The sequence below is a fragment of the Neltuma alba genome, unplaced genomic scaffold (genome assembly GCF_004799145.2).
Source record: "Neltuma alba isolate B1F8T4 unplaced genomic scaffold, ASM479914v2 tig00013334_pilon, whole genome shotgun sequence".
Lineage (NCBI taxonomy): Eukaryota > Viridiplantae > Streptophyta > Magnoliopsida > Fabales > Fabaceae > Neltuma > Neltuma alba.
The window spans coordinates 178874-195453 of record NW_021637608.1 but is presented as its reverse complement, the minus strand read 5'-3'; the positions used below and the strand labels follow the sequence as shown (position 1 = coordinate 195453).

The 16580-nt window shown below is 38.4% G+C and overlaps 1 protein-coding gene across 6 annotated transcripts; it reads left to right on the top strand.

Annotated features, from left to right (window-relative positions):
- The first annotated feature begins 1369 nt into the window (after positions 1-1369).
- LOC114736381 (uncharacterized) lies at positions 1370-15765 on the top strand. 6 transcript variants are annotated; one of them, XM_028924166.1, is made up of 21 exons: positions 1371-1461; positions 6954-7112; positions 7718-7792; positions 8134-8249; positions 8970-9084; positions 9453-9581; positions 9776-9823; positions 10084-10286; positions 10383-10579; positions 10671-10963; positions 11348-11497; positions 11592-11888; positions 12139-12288; positions 12444-12516; positions 12745-12872; positions 12996-13190; positions 14092-14232; positions 14312-14440; positions 14578-14784; positions 15426-15552; positions 15593-15765. In XM_028924166.1, exons 2-20 carry the CDS (start codon positions 6978-6980, stop codon positions 15486-15488), a joined length of 2844 nt encoding a protein of 947 aa, XP_028779999.1. In that variant the 5' UTR covers positions 1371-1461; positions 6954-6977; the 3' UTR covers positions 15489-15552; positions 15593-15765. The 6 variants fall into 6 exon arrangements, with proteins under 6 accessions (XP_028780001.1, XP_028779999.1, XP_028779997.1 ...); XM_028924164.1 differs by lacking the exon at positions 15593-15765 and having other exon boundaries at positions 14578-15144; positions 15426-15510; XM_028924167.1 differs by lacking the exon at positions 15593-15765 and having other exon boundaries at positions 13038-13190; positions 14578-15512.
- Positions 15766-16580: the final 815 nt, after the last annotated feature.

Below are 16580 nucleotides of genomic sequence, written 5' to 3'. Positions count from 1 at the left end.
CTCGATTGCTGTAGTTTTTTGTTTGGATTTTTATTCCTGCAATAACCAGGGGAACAAAGGTTGAAGCAGGTTCTCAAGTTCAATAACGAAGTTAAGTTTACAAAACGCATTTCCCTAATCTAGCATGTTTGGCTTCCTCCTAAAGCATGTTTCACAAACATAATTCTTTCTCAAGCGCCAGTTCCCCTCAATGCAACTTGAACGTGCTTTCCTGTTGGACTTTAATGAGGGAAGCCACATTTGTAGCAGCCAATCGATACACCCGGTTGTGAATGCAAAACAAAGAACGGCTTCGCCAATTTAACTTGCTAAGATTGAAGCGCTGGGACAAGAGAAATCAACAACCCCCATCAATTGAAAAATAAAGTAGAAGCATGGATCACGTTACATTAAACTTTTAACAAATCATATATTTGTTCAAACCGAGTTTTGCAAACTTTAAACTAAACAAAATGATCAAGGTTAAAACAAGGAGAAAAGTACCGCTGCTGCTCTTTATTATAAGAATTTATTGCATGTTTCGTGATATAACATGTTTTATTTAAAATATTTAATTTTTTCCATATTTCCAAGGAACTATAAAGCTATTAGTGGTAGTAGTGGTAGTTGTAGTTGTGATAGTAATCATGGTAGTGGTCGTGGTATAGTTCAGAGAAGATCATCTAATCTCATAACTTTGACCGAACAAATAAACCCGAAAGGTTTTCACTCCAACTTGAGTTGAAGGCTGATCCAAAGTTTTTTTCCTCTTTTGGAAAATTAACCCATATTTTTTAATATTTAAATTAAAACAATGTAAGAAAAAAAAATTTGTTTGGAAAATTAAGGTATATTTTTTTTAATATTTAAAATAAAACAATGTCTTATATATTTTAAATCTTGAACATTTAACTGTCACTTTTAATTATAAAAAATGATAAGCATATGAAAGCTTTTGGGCAAATATATTCTCAAAATTAGAATTGTGTCATAGAATTAATTTCGGTGAAAAAAATGATTTACCAAATGAACTAGGTAACGAGTTGAGGAAAAGGGTGGGAGGGAAAAGGAACATTCATAAAAGTCAAAAGAGCAAAGGGTTAAGGAACTTTATTTTATCCACTAAAAAAAGTAACTACCGTTTGTATCCGTTATACCGTTTCTAGAGTCAAAAGACCCTTGATTTTCGGGACAGTCAGATTCTTTTGTCATTTGTCACTACGAGATGAAGCTTTTTTGGCCAACACTACGAGATCAAGCTACAAAATTGGAAATCATATAAACACACTTATATATTGGTTGGCCAAATATATGAATCAGAAATTTTCTTTGACAATGAGACTTTCTATACGTTGCTCACATTGTATTTTATTCCTTTTTTATACATAAACTGTATTTTATTCAAATGTTATTTTCCATATTAATGTCCGGCTCAAACAAACAAACGGCGGGGAGAGGGTTGCTGAAGCCTAAAGTCCGAAGGTGGCGCTGTTATTATTTCCTCGTTCAGTTCCATGGAATTTTGATAAAATTGGCAATTGACTGGATTTGTGTTGTCTGGTTTTTCTCTTCTGACATCATGGCTTTTTCTCTTGTCGTGGTCGTTGTTGGAGATGCTTAATTTTGCGAAGGAATAGTATTTATATAATTCGAATGGGGGCGTGTTCTATTCTTGCTTGGGAGCTTTTTTTTGTTTTTGGGGGATTTTGGTTGCAATTCAGTATAATGTTAATCTCCTTTTTATTTCTAAAACCTTGAAATCGTTTTTCTCGGAATTCTTTGACCATCGCTTTATGATAACTGATAGGAGCAAAGGGAGAGAAATAGTATATTCATTCAACAGAAACCAAATCGGGCAGTACATAGTTTATATATTCCAACCTCAAGGCACGACACCCACTTATTCTCTCTCTTCTAACTAACTATTCAGGAATTTACCTTTTCACTCACGGTTACTATTACTATAAAACATATTACCAGAATAATGCATATATCAATACTCCCCCCCTTCAAAAGAATCCTTGTCCACAAGGATGGTCCTAGTAGGAGGCGCCGTGGTAGAAAAATCTGGAAACTGCTGCTGAATAAGAGATAAATCTTCCCAAGTGGCATCCTCAGGTTGAGAGAATTTCCAGCGAATCAAGACTTGAGTAACAGGGACATTGTTTCGTTTAACAATTTTTCGGCCCAAAATCTCCTGTGGTTCCAGCATAAAGTGGCCTTGATTATCAATAGGTGGCAGAGAGGGGGCAAGAGGGGCCTCTGGACCGACATGTTTCTTGAGAAGTGAAACATGAAAAACAGGATGAATGCGTGTGGTTGCTGGCAACTCAAGCTCATAAGCCACAGCCCCTATTTTCTTCACTATCTTATAGGGCCCAAAATAACGGGCAGCAAGCTTGTGGAGGGAAGCATTGTTCAGCAAATTCCGTCGAAAAGGATGTAATTTCAGATAGACCCTGTCCCCAATATTGAAAGAACGTTCAGATCTGTGTTTGTTAGCTTGCTGAACCATCCTATGCTGTGCTCTCAGTAAGTGTTGCTTAAGGAGCTGTAAAACGAGTTCCCTGGACAGACAAGTGCGGTCAACTAGATCATTTGAAGAGTCCCCCGCAATATAAGGTAAATGGACCGGCGGTGCAACCCCATAAACAGCCTCAAAAGGGGACATGCCAATAGAAGAGTGGTAAGTAGTATTATACCAAAGTTCAGCTAAAGGCAGCCATTTAACCCACTGTTTAGGAAAATCTCCAGTCATGCAACGAAGATAGCATTCCAAGCAACGATTCAAAACTTCTGTTTGCCCATCCGTTTGAGGATGATAGGCTGAAGAGTATTGGAGTTTAACCCCATATAACCTAAACAGCTCCTTCCAAAATTTTCCACAAAAAATAGGATCTCAATCCGACACAATTGACTTGGGGAACCCATGTAATTTAACCACATTATCTAGAAAAATTTGTGCCACATCAACAGCAGTGAAGGGGTGTTTGAGAGCCATGAAATGGGCTGCCTTTGAGAGTCTATCAACTACTACAAAAATAGTAGATTTAGAATAGGATTTGGGAAGGCCACTAATAAAATCCATGGAGAGGTCTGTCCACACATGATCCGGAATTGGGAGAGGCTGAATTAACCCTGGAGAAGCGATTAATTCTGGTTTAAAGCGTTGGCATGTAGTGCATTCACGAACAAAGTTTCTAACATCCTTCTCTAACCCCTTCCAATAGAAGAAGGAAGAAATACGCACAAAAGTAGAGTGCTGTCCAGAGTGCCCACCAATGCTATCCTCATGAAAAAATGTCAGCAAGTCACGACGAAGGTTCCTATCCGCACCCACCACCAATCTGCCATTGCGTTTTAACAATTGATGCTGCCAAGTATATTTACTGTGGGAGGTAGGATCCTGTTCCAGATCTGAAATTAATCTCTGAAGGTGATCATCAGTTAGCCAAGAGTCCCGAACCTTCTCATAAAGTGGAGAAACAGGTCTAGTTAAAGCCAAACAGGATCCATCAACACGCCGAGATAAGGCATCTGCAGCTGCATTCTCACTACCTTTTCGATAAACAATCTCATAATTCAAGCCCCACAATTTATGAAGCCACTTAAACTGATCTTGATTTAATTCTCGCTGCTCCAACAAGTGTTTAAGTGGAAGATGATCTGTCTTAATAATGAATTTATGGCTGCACAAGTAAGAGCGCCATTGCCTGACAGCAAAGATAATAGCCAATAATTCTCTCTCATATGCAGAAAGCGGTCTCTTCTTAGTGGGCAAAACTTTGCTAGCAAAGGCCACTGGATGTCCATGTTGAGAAAGAACAGCCCCTAATCCTGTGCCCGAAGCATCTGTTTCTACTATGAAAGGTTCTTGGAAATTTGGAAGTGCCAACACCGGTGGAGACATCATGAGTCGTTTCAGCAAGAGAAAAGCCTCATTAGTTTCAGTAGACCAATGGAAAGGTACATCTTTCTTCAACAAATCAGAAAGAGGTTTGCTAATTGCTCCATAATTGCGAATGAATCGCCTATAATATCCCGTAAGGCCCAAGAAACCACGCAGCTCCTTGAGATTAGTAGGGACAGGCCATGATGAGACTGCTGCAAGTTTTTTAGGATCAGCCTGTACTCCTTGTGCAGAAATTATGTGACCCAAATAGTCGATTTGGGTGGCAGCAAAAATACACTTAGAATTTTTTGCAAATAGCTTATGTTGCCTTAAGGTGGATAAAGCCAGCTCCAAGTGTTCCATATGGGAGTTCCAGTTCTTGCTGTAAACGAGTATATCATCAAAGAAAACTAGAACAAATTTCCTTAAAAATGCCTTAAAGACATAGTTCATGAGTCCTTGAAATGTAGCCGGTGCATTTGTAAGCCCAAAGGGCATCACAAGAAACTCATACAGGCCCTCATGAGTTCTAAAAGCTGTCTTAGGAATATCCTCCCCCTTCATTCTAATTTGGTGATAACCAGACCGTAAATCAAGCTTAGAGAAGTAAACTGCACCAGTTAACTCATCTAACAATTCCTCAATGACCGGTATAGGAAATCTGTTTTTTATTGTAGCCTCGTTTAGTCTTCTGTAGTCAACACAGAATCTCCAAGTACCTTCCCTCTTCTGTACCAAAACTACTGGAGCTGCAAAAGAACTGGAACTCTCTCGAATAATACCATGCTGAAGCATTTCTTGAACTTGCTTCTCAATTTCTGTTTTCTGTGCAGGACCATATCGGTAAGGTCGACAACTAATAGGCTTCTCATTATGAAGTGGAATAGCATGGTCATAGGGCCTTGAAGGGGGCAGTTCCTTTGGTTCATCAAAAATATCAGCGTAGGTGTCCAATAACCGGAGTAATTCCTGTTGACACGTTTCTGGAAGTGGGGAAGTATTACACAACCCGACGTGTAAGGAGGATGACGTGTTCAAAAGAAAAATGCATGCAGCAGTAAGAATATCATGGTTTGAAGAGAGCTCTGTGATGACAGGAGAGGGTGCATACCCTAAACCACGTAACTCAATTTTCTTGCCCCCATAAGTGAATTCAAATAACCGCAAATCAATATCCATAGTAAAACGACCTATAGTTCTCAGCCATTGGGTGCCCAGAATCATGTCATAACCACCAATTTTCATTACTAAAAATTCAGCAACAAAGGTGGAGTTGCCCATATCCCAAGACAAATTTGGGCAACATTTAGAAACAGTTACCTGCCGTGAGTCCGCTACAGTGAGCCGAATGGCTTTTCGTTCCAGGGGTTTCAATTGGAGCCGCTTAGCAACCGAAGTGTGCAGCACATTGTGCGTGCTCCCGGTATCTACTAGAATGATCACCTTTTGGTTTTTAATCTGGCCCATAAGTTTCAGAGTAGGAGCCCTGTCATCCCCTTCAATAGCATTGATCGACCCTTCTGCATCAATCTGGGCGACCCCTATGGCATCCTCAAAATGCTCATCATCTTCATCAATCACCAACGTGAACAAGTGCGACTCCTTACAGCGATGACCTGGAGCAAACTTCTCTGGACACCAGTAACATAACCCCTTCCGACGCCTGTCATCCATTTCCCGTTTCGATAGTTGGCGGGTGGGTTTGGCAGAAACGGGTAATTTAGTAGTCGGGAAAGAGGAAGCCGCTGCAGAGATGCTTGGTTGGGTTGAAGACTGATACACGGATTTGGGTTTGGAGAACCCTGTAGCATCCACGGATGGGCTTATTTTTGGGCCCAATGCAGAACCCGTTTGAAACCCAGACGTAGAACTCCCTGTTGGAGGGACCGAACGGCGATAAGACGCCGGTGCATTCTCGTGCAGAGCGTGAATGGTCGATTCCTGCAAACGGGCAGTCGACATTGCACTTGACAAGGTAGATGGAGCGAAGTTGAGGACGAACTTCTGTATATCAGGCCGAAGACCTCCAATAAAGAGATTGATAGCTACGGGTTCAGGAACGTCAACTTCCGATAGGAGCTCGTCGAACTGCTGCTCATATTCGAAAACTGAAGCAGAGAGTTGTTGAAGCTTCTTTAGTGTAATGAGAGGATGCTCATCTCGCACATCGGCGAATTTAATCTCCATTTGCCTGAAGTACTCGGCCCAGGAAATATCAGCAAAGGGGCGGTGGCGCATGAAGGTTTGATGCCACCGCAACGCGTGACCTTCAAGGTGAATGCTCAGGAGACGAATGCGTTGGTCAGCTGGTGTGCCATCTACCTCAAAAAATTGGCGAGCTCGATAGGCCCACCCGCGGAAATCAGAGCCGTCGAACTTCGGAAACTCAACGCGGCTCTGTTTTGTGGCAATCGAGTAGCTGGAAGAAGACCCAGAGTTGTGCAGCTCATGGAATGAACCAAAAGCAGGCATGCGGGGAGAGACAAGCGTTTGGGAAACCTCATCGGCAGACGCCGGACGTTTTGCAGACGGAGAATGAAGGTTGGATAGCTTGGTGGATATATCCTGTAACGTCACTTTCAGGTCGGCGATATCCGATGATTGCTGGTCCATACGAGTGGTGACAGAATCAAGGATGGTTTGCTGCTGGTCTAACCGACGCTCAATGTCACCCAGACGATCAGTCGAGGATCGAGTCTCCGGCGGTGCCATACGGCCGGAGAGAACGGCTCTGATACCTTTAATGATAGGAGCAAAGGGAGAGAAATAGTATATTCATTCAACAGAAACCAAATCGGGCAGTACATAGTTTATATATTCCAACCTCAAGGCACGACACCCACTTATTCTCTCTCTTCTAACTAACTATTCAGGAATTTACCTTTTCACTCACGGTTACTATTACTATAAAACATATTACCAGAATAATGCATATATCAATAACTTTGAAGAAATATATGGGCTGCGGATTCAGCTCCAACTGATATGATTTCTGGAAGGACCATGTTGACTGAAGTCCCGGAAGTAATAGAAACTATGGTGGTGGAGCCGCTTTTTAACTCTATTCTTAATGAATTTGCAGGTAGTGCTTGTAATTCTATAGATTATGGGGGTCATGTCGCGGCGGGTTGTGCCCGCCTGTGGCAACCTATGTTTCTGTTGTCCTTCTCTACGGCCAAGGTCAAGACAACCAGTCAAACGTTACAAGAAATTGCTAGCTGATATTTTCCCACGTAATCAGGTAAAATTTTGAGCTCAAGGTGTATCTTTTCACTTCATGCGTAATCTGTGGATGTTATTGTTGAAGGTCTTACTTAACAGGGTAATTGGCACTTTCTTAACAATGTTTGAATTTGGAGTAGTTGGTATTACCATGTATTTGATACCAAAATAAAAATCTTATTTCAATTCATTGTAGCATTTATTCTTATGTCTATCACATATTAGTTTCTTCAGGTGGAAGTTATGTATTCATGAGATGGTTTTTTAAATTGCTGGAGGCTAGAGCAATTTTATTTAAAACATGCCGCTCAAGTATCTTACCATTGTCGAGTTCAGTGTGTTATTTAATTCTGGAATTTGCACTTAATTTAACACCCTATTTGCATATATTAATTCTTTTGCAATCCTTTCTGGGTAGAGACATGCTGAGATTTGCTACTGCTGTTGTAAGTGGCGAGTGCATCATTATTTTTGAATAATATGATCTCTTATGTAGTAAAACAGTTTGAACGTTGACTTACAATGCTTGGAGCACCTTTCCGTTCTTTGCATCTTCAACAAAAAAAAAAAACAAAAAAACAAAACAAAAAGATCTCATCTCTGTTATACTTCTGTGTTTGGCAGGATGCTGAACCTAATGATAGGAAAATTGGGAAGCTATGCGAATATGCTACTAAGAATCCATTAAGAATCCCCAAGGTTACAATTTTTTTAGAAGCTATCTTTGTGCTGATCTAGTTTTGCTACATGTAGGAATTAAATTTCTATGTGATCATATTGACAACAAGGATAAAAACTTAAGAACTGAGCAAGTGTTTTGTTCTTTGGGCTTCTTTTAAACCTCTACTGACGCATCTGCCCTTAGTTGTCAATCATGATTGATTAGATTTTTAAGGACTTTTCTCTTTTCGTTTTTTGCAAAGGTTGTTTCATGTCTAAGTTGTTGTCTATCTTATACAACACTGGTTTGTTTATATACTGCTGGAAGACAAATTTTAGTTGACTTTTTTTGGAGTTTTTCTTCTTCTCTATCTTTGCAGATTTCAGATAGTCTGGAGCAAAGGTGCTACAAGAATTTGCGAAATGAAAACTTTGGTTCAGTCAAAGTTGTCTTGTGCATCTACAGGAAAATGTTATCATCATGTAAGGAGCAGATGTAAGTTTGGTGGCGCATTACTTAACTCCATATCCCTTGGATTGTAATGATCTTTGATCCCAGCCTCATTAAATGGCCATAATTTAACTAGATATGAGCTGAACGCATCTTATTAAGTAAAAAGAGCTAATTTGGTGCCCATCTAGCGGGAAACTGACTGAGATGTTAGACATACTGATAGCTGATCCTATTTTAAAATATCTAAACATGGCTGGAAAACACAGGGGTGTAGTTAATTTATATAACTACATCAGTTTGACCTATACTTTTCACTTCTATCAAGCTGTATAAAACTAACAGTTCAATCGCTAGTAGAAAATTATCAAGCACTTAAAATTTACATGAAGTTGTGTCTCAAAACATTTGCAACCACTGCTTCAGCACTGTGCTCCTGATTCTTAATCCAATGAGAAACATTGTTTTTCTTTAAGCTTCACCATCTATATTACATTTCTGAATATACGAAATGATGTTGTCTAGGAACCCCTGAAAGTTCTGTTGGATTCATATTGGTGAGTACAAATCGAACAATTTACAGCCATTATAAATTCATACTGAAGTAGTATCGGAGAGTGTAATTTTTATTATCTATCCAGAGATAGATTTTCAGCCTACCAAACGTGCTCTAAGTCTTTGTTCGTTTCCTTTCAATGTTTCAATTGCTACATACTGCTATTTTAAATTTGTGATGACATACACATTTATTTCTTCATCTTGCAGGCCACTTTTTGCTAATGGTTTATTAGTTATCATCCAGACTCTCTTAGAACAAACTCGAACAGATGAAATGAGAATCATAGGTTGCAATACCCTTGTTGACTTTATAAATTGCCAGGTACATGGTTATTAAGCCTTCCTCCAATCAATTTGACTAAACCTTATAGATGACATCATTTTAGGGGTAGCTTTTGTGCATGTTGTAAGGAGCTTGACCACCATTCCAAGAAGTTTATTGATTCAAATTTCTAGGTCTCTAATTGGAAGTTGTCGGTTTTGGTTGAAGTGGATAAGTTTCAGTTAGTAAATCAGGGTGGGAACTGTAACATATTTGTGCTATTAACTGTATCCTAGTCCTAGATCCTTTCTGTATATTGCATTTTGTTGTCATGTACACATTTTTAAGGGAAAAAGTCTTCTTGATGCGTAAAACTTGAGTTCTTCTTGTTCTTGTCAAATGATACTGATCTTTTCAATTAAAAGTAGATGGATAGTACATATATGTTCAACTTAGAAGGCCTCATCCCTAAATTATGCCAACTGGCTCAAGAAGTGGGACAAGATGAACGAGTTATGTGCCTACGCTCAGCTGCATTACAAGCTCTGTCCTTTATGGTATGTCTTCCGTCTCTAATTCAATTTTTATTTCTTCCAGTAGTTACTTATTCTTTCCCGTGAGTTTAGAAGCTGAATGAATTGATGAATTTATTTACTTTGCCATTTGTTTTTTTGTGTGATTTACAAGGCAACTTGTACCTTCTCTTGTAGTTGTCTTCTCTTCTTTCCCACAGTTTTTCCCCTGTGACTAGGTGCAATTCATGGGTGAACACTCACATCTTTCAATGGACTTTGACCAAGTGAGTGTTGTTTTGTACTTCCACTCTTTCAATTGCTGTCTATTGATACAGACAATGAGTGTTGTTTTGTACTTTCACTCTTTCAATTGCTGTCCATTGATACAGACAATGACATAAAGAGATGCGTAGAATTTGGTATTTTCTCACAGAAATTTGGGTCTTCAGAATCGCTTGAATTTTTAGCCACTGTCAAAGACATCTGTCATCATTCTAATTGTTTATTTTTTGTCTGTTGATTGCCTTGGTGTGTTCTGAAATAGATCATATCCGTGACTTTGGAGAATTTCTTGAATTCCCCAATTGAACACAACCATGCCAAGGAAGGGAAGCTGCATCCACAGTCTCTGGACCAGCAGATTCAGGGAATTCAAGAAGGAGACCGTCTGCTTTCCTTACCAGATACCAGTAAGAAGGATCTTTCATTTCCGAAGATTGTAATGGGAACTGAAATGGATTCAATGAAGTAATTAAGCATACTCTTACTCTTCTTCTCGTCACTTCTTTTGAAAATTCATCATTCATGATCCAAGAAACAGCCTTTATGCGTTCACTGTTACAGGGATACTACCAAGGATCCTACTCATTGGTCAAAGGTTTGCTTGTGTAACATGGCCAAATTGGCAAAGGAAGCTACAACTGTGCGGCATGTCCTTGAACCTCTTTTCTATAATTTTGATGCTGAAAACTACTGGTCTCCAGAAAAAGGAGTTGCTTTTCATGTTTTATCGTATTTACAATCCCTTTTAGCGGAGTCAGGTAACCTTGAGCATGCAGTGCCCTAACTGAAACAAATTTTATTCTAACTTATTCTCACTTCTGCAATTAATTATCACTTTTTGAACTCCAGGAGATAATTCGCATCTTCTGTTTTCCTCTTTGATCAAGCACTTGGATCATAAGAATGTCGCCAAGCAACCTATTCCACAGATTGATATAATTAATGCCACCACACGGCTTGCACAAAATGTGGAGCAGCCGGCTTCAAATGCAATAATTGGCACGATATCTGACCTCATTAAACATTTAAGGAAGTGCAAGCAAAGTTTAATTCAATCATCCAGCACCGCAAATGATGCATATAAGCAGAATGCTAATCTACAGCATGCCTTAGAAATGTGCATATTGCAACTCTCAAGTAAGGTAAGCATCAAATACTATATGTTCTCTATGGTTGATAATTATTAGAAAGAAGAGAGGTGTCCAAAAAAAAAAAAGAAAGAGAGGAAAACAAGGTATCCCCATTTGGTAGGTGATAGAAAAAATAAACTTGCTCATGAATCCAGTAATGCCAGAACCAAAGAGAGGTGTCCTGTACTTCAACAGATCGGTATTTTCATAATTCATTGCTTGCATCCACATCTAAGCAAAACCTCTCCTTACTAATGAGTGTAAAAAAGGAGGACATCGATTCTTCCTTCTCCTGGATGTACAAACATGCTTTTATGAGGAAGCAAAGTATTTGGCTACGGAATGTTGAGTCATTCTTGTAATACTTACTTTTGTTTAACATTTTTTGAACAACAGGTTGGTGATATAGGACCCATTCTTGATTTGATGGCTGTGGTGCTAGAGAATATATCAGCTAGTGCCATTATAGCAAAAACAACAATGTCAGCTGTTCATCAAACAGCGAGGTTGATAAGTTCCATCCCTAATTTATCTTATCACAAAAAGGTCAGTGTTGTTCCATAGAGTCAAAAAGGTCTTTTTCTGCATGCTCAGCTTTCGCAGAACTGTCTAAACTTAATGGTAAACTTTTCTTTTCCAGGCTTTCCCTGACTCTCTATTTCATCAGTTGCTCCGGTCAATGACCCATCCAGACCATGAAACACGAGTTGGGGCACATAGTATATTCTCTGCAGTGCTTATTCCATGCCTCTTCTCTACCCAGTTAAACCAGAAAAGAATGCCACCTCAGAATGTACAGTGTGAAAGCTTCTCCATTGAGGATGCGAGCCTTATTGAAGCAGAACCTGAAAGAAAGACAAAGGAAGGGGACGACAGTAAACATGCATTGTATCTGTATCCTGGTCACAGCTTTAGCTGTGCTCTCACTGATTATAAAGTAAGAAGTTTTCTTAATCATCAATTGAACTATTATACATGTTAAATTTATTTATTTATTTTTTTTTTGCCTTAGTGATATTTTGTTTGGGTGGGGATGTTGGGGCTGCTGAGGTATTCATCCTGCTAAAAGTTTTGTTTGTTATGCTTTGATTTCAATGACGTAAGAGGTGTAATTCATTTGGCTTTGTAGTTTCTTTCTCTAATTTCTTTGAAATTCATTATGGCTCTAATAAACAATTGTTTTTCAGGAGCTTAGTTCTATTCGGTTGAGCAGTCACCAAGTGAGTCTCTTGCTTTCTTCAATCTGGATTCAAGCAACATCCATAGAAAATGGCCCTGCAAATTTTGAGGCTATGGCCCACACTTATAACATCGCTCTATTGTTTACCTGTTCAAAGGTGAGATTGTGTTTTATACAAAATACCATGATTATTTTTGGAAATGCGTTATGACTTGCTCCTTTTTTTCAGTCATTTCTCATAGTTTACTTTAAATTTCCCGTTTCAAAATTACTGGAGTTTCATTTTTTTTTTTTTACTGTTGCTTCCTGTAGCCATCCAATTATTTGGCTTTAGTAAGATGTTTCCAACTGGCGTTTTCCATCAGAAGCTTCTCTTTGGAGCAAGGTAAGTTGGGATATTGGTGGACAATCTTTTTGGTTTGCAGCCCTTTCTAGAATTTTGATGGTAGTTTAAATAAATCAAGTTTAAGTTCTCCTACTTGGTTTACATAATTCCATGCTTCATTATACATTATCAATGTTTATCTATGCGTAAAGTTAGATGCTCTACAACAACCAAAACTTATTAATTGAAATACTTTTTCTGGTGTGTTTATCTTTATGCTTGTTTCAGGAGGTTTACAACCATCTCAGAGGAGGTCTCTGTTTACCTTGGGAACATACATGCTCATAATTTCTGCCAGGGCAGTCAATTTTCCTGATCTAGTTCCAATGGTGAAAGCATCGATTACAGAGACTACTGTTAGTTCCTTCACCCAACCTCTTCACCTTCCTTTTGAAAATTTCTCTTTGTTTTCTTTCACTTATTTATTTATTTATTTGGGGGCTATAATTTGTCAATTGATTAAACTCATAAATCAACAGCTAGATCCCTCTCTTGAGTTAGTCAATGATATCTGGCTGCAGGCTGTTTGTTTAGAGTCAGAGAAGGTAGTTTATGGATCTCTGGAAGATCAAGTTGCTGCCATGGAATCACTTTCTGCAGTTGGATTGGATGACAAGAAGTTGAAAGAGATTGTGACATCAAACTTAATGACTAAATTTGCAAATTTGTCGGAGGTAACGTGAAAAATCTCTATTTTTGCTTAGCTTCCCAAATGGGACGTGTCATATGGAATACTATAAAGCAGCCCTCATGCTGTTTTAGCTTTTCATTGGATGGGGATTCAGCATATGAACCAATCATGATCTCATTGAAGTCGATGAATTGGTGAATTTAATATTCAACCGAGTTTTTAATGTTTGATTGTTGAGTTTCTTCTCCGATAAGTGGATATGTTATGTTAATTTTGTTTGAGGATTGACTTAAACTTCTGTGTGAGGAGCTATCTAATCAAAGAAAGAGCTACTTGGATAAGCCATCAGTTTTTTTAACATGTGAGTGGGCATGCCAACCCAGAACGAAACTCTTCCACATACTGTTTTCTTGGTTCATCACAGGATACTCTGATAGTCTGATATGCTTTGACCAACAAATAATATCGTTTGAGCCTGAATAATTGATTAATTAGGCGTGTGACATATTCACATACAACTGGGGCTTTCTTATTCTCTATTTCACAGCCGTTAAATAAAGGGATAGCACAAAAGCTAAAGAGCATATGAAAGAGATTACATGCAAAAGTAGGAGGGTAATAATATAAGCCAAAGGGAAAAGGTAGCAGGATTGGAGCAAGGGGCAAATGATCATCTAGTTTACTTCATTTATATTAACTAAAGTGACATGTTAATTAATACCTGCTCCACCAATAGACTTTTGATTTTGAAGCAGGAGAGATGTACAAGTTCATAAAACAATGAATCAACTATCTGATCAAGTATTTAATGGAATCTGAGTAGTTAAATATTTGCTGTTGTCTCAAGTGTCTGACATATGATTTTATGTTTTTAATACAAGTTCCAGTGTTACATTCCCACATTTGTTCTTAAAATTCTCTCTTAAACCAGTCTTTGCTGGCAGGATGAGTTATTTCACTTAGAGAAGCAACTTGCAGAGGGTTTTTTACCTGATGATGCATATCCGCGGGGAGCTCCTCTGTTTATGGAGACAACAGGGCCGTGCTTTCCTGTTGCTGAGATTGAGTTTCAAGATTTCGATGCAGTAATATCCTGAAAACTGCTTCCATGCTAAATGGTTCTCGAAAACTTCTTTGTTTGACAAGTTTGATGATTGGTTCCAGATGACGACTCCAGTTGCTTCAACAGATGAAGAGACTGGGCCTGAATCAACTCGATTTCATTCAGATCATAAAACATCAGTCTCTAGTAATTGCCCTGATGTTAAAAGCGTAAATCAACTCTTAGAATCGGTAAAATGTGATTTTGTTTTATTTGTTTTGAGAATCTTGCTGATTGAAATGTTATAGTATTTGAATCATTTTTGCATACTTCTCCTGGAGACTATTTTTCTATCTTAGTGATACAATGAGAATTATTGCATGTATAGGTTTTGGAGACAGCCAAGCAAATTGCAGATATACCCATTTCCTCAACACCTGTACCTTATGACCGGATAAAGAACCAATGCGAGGCACTTGTAATGGGTACAAATCAGAAAATGTCAATTCTCCACAGTTTCAACCACGAGAAGGAAACCAAGGCATTAATTTTGTCAAGTGAAAATGAAGTAGTATTTCCCCCTTTACTGACCAAGGCGAGTGGTTCTGTCCTTGACGAAAGGTTTAATTTTTGGGGAAAGGGAAGATATATGATATGAAGGACTCGGGAGTTTTTTTTTTGTCACTTGATTCGTTATATAATAATCAGCTGACTATTTGGAGTATGGTGCTGTTAATAATACCTTGCCTTTGCCGTCCAATAATAGGGGTCAGAGGCAGGGGGAAGAAGCTGTTTTCAAATTGCCTTCTAAGTTTATACTTTTTGTGTTGCTGATTCTTTTATCACTTTGCCGTGAAAATAGACCATTTTGAAAGGTTGGTTTATTGATTCTAAATTGCTTGACGTGCAAACCGTGCAATTAATCTGAAAGTTGCTCTGATACATAAGATTTCAGGTAAAGACGAAGAACTGCGCGCAATTGACCGTCGAATTCAATTGGTTAGGCTAACCTGTGGTTGATATGAATGTTTGACTGTTCTAATAAGTAGTTATTTAATGAATTATGCTTGTTTATCTACATAATCCAACCTTTCAAAATGGTCCATCATAAGGATTAAGCCAATGATAGAGCTCACTGCATAAACGATGTATGGAAATGTAGATTTGACGTCAGTGATTATCATTTGGTGATTATACATATCATTTGTCCCTACTTGCTACTGTGCTGTTTCCCAGATGCCGGAGTTTTCCATTGGGGCTATTCCCAGAGAAGGATCAAGTTTGCCACAGTCTGTATGACCACGAAGAGCAAATACCCTGACACTACCACCTTCGAGCTTCTTTGATAAATTCTTGTGACCGCGGGACGCTGATGGATCCATATATATATAAACAGGCCTATTTACACATAAACAGAGACGGCGGCGTTTGCAAACAAGAAACATAATTACTAAAAAATTCTAATAATAACAGAATATCTGTATAGAAAATATTTGAGCACTTATCATTAAGATTTACTGATAACTATTTTCGTTTTTTGAAACCTTATTATAATTCTTCCTTATTTGTGCTCTGATGTCTCTCACTCCAGGGGACTGGCTATTTTTTCATCCTTTACATCGACTATAGATGGCACTTCTGCTGACAGTTGCCCATATTTATATGAAGTGCCCGCAATTGGCGGGAGAGTTTTTTTTTTTTTTGGTCCTTCCTTGCTTCAATGGGACGTGATCCTCTTTTAACCTCTGCTCTGTTACTGTTTGTCCCTTCCGTATGGCCTTCAAAAGCTACATGCTCCTCCAGAGGATCGTTTTCAGAATAATCTTTTTTTTTTTGGCCAAACGTTGTTCAGAATAATCTGACCCACAGTTTTTCCCCTTGCCATTTTTTTTTTTTCATTTTCCCCTTTACACACAAACACTAAACGCACGCGTTGCAATTAATAAACATTAAACACATTATGTATCTACTTTACTGAAAGCAAATTCATTGATTGCCCTCGTGCATCAATATTAATAAGTAGCGAGTTTAAGGTAATATCATCAAGGGCTTATCAATATTTAATAACCGGCTACTGCTCAACTTATTATGTTGACCACCAACTATTCAAGGCACATAGTCTTTGATTTCACAAATATGCTGCCATCAGGTGTTACTTGCAAACAACATTAACACGCTGCTAAGAAGCATTAACGTGATGTGAAGGTAATCTTAATGTATAAGTGAAATTAATTTGTCATAAATTCGAAAGTAACATCTGAGGCAGCTTATTTGTGGAATTACGGTTTCATTCAAAACAAATCAAGAAAAACACAAAATTTCATCCTTGGTTTTTTTTGCTCACACAAAATCAGTTGTTCTCTTTATTATTTTGGACAAAACAAAGATTTT

What these genes read in the sequence shown, in the direction of transcription:
- LOC114736381 (XM_028924166.1), top strand. Translation starts at nt 6,978, where the DNA reads ATGGGGGTCATGTCGCGGCGGGTTGTGCCCGCCTGTGGCAACCTATGT. An exon ending in TATTGTTTACCTGTTCAAAG is followed by an intron (nt 12,289 to 12,443) that starts GTGAGATTGTGT and finishes TGCTTCCTGTAG; the next exon opens with CCATCCAATTATTTGGCTTT. An exon ending in AGTTTCAAGATTTCGATGCA is followed by an intron (nt 14,233 to 14,311) that starts GTAATATCCTGA and finishes GATTGGTTCCAG; the next exon opens with ATGACGACTCCAGTTGCTTC.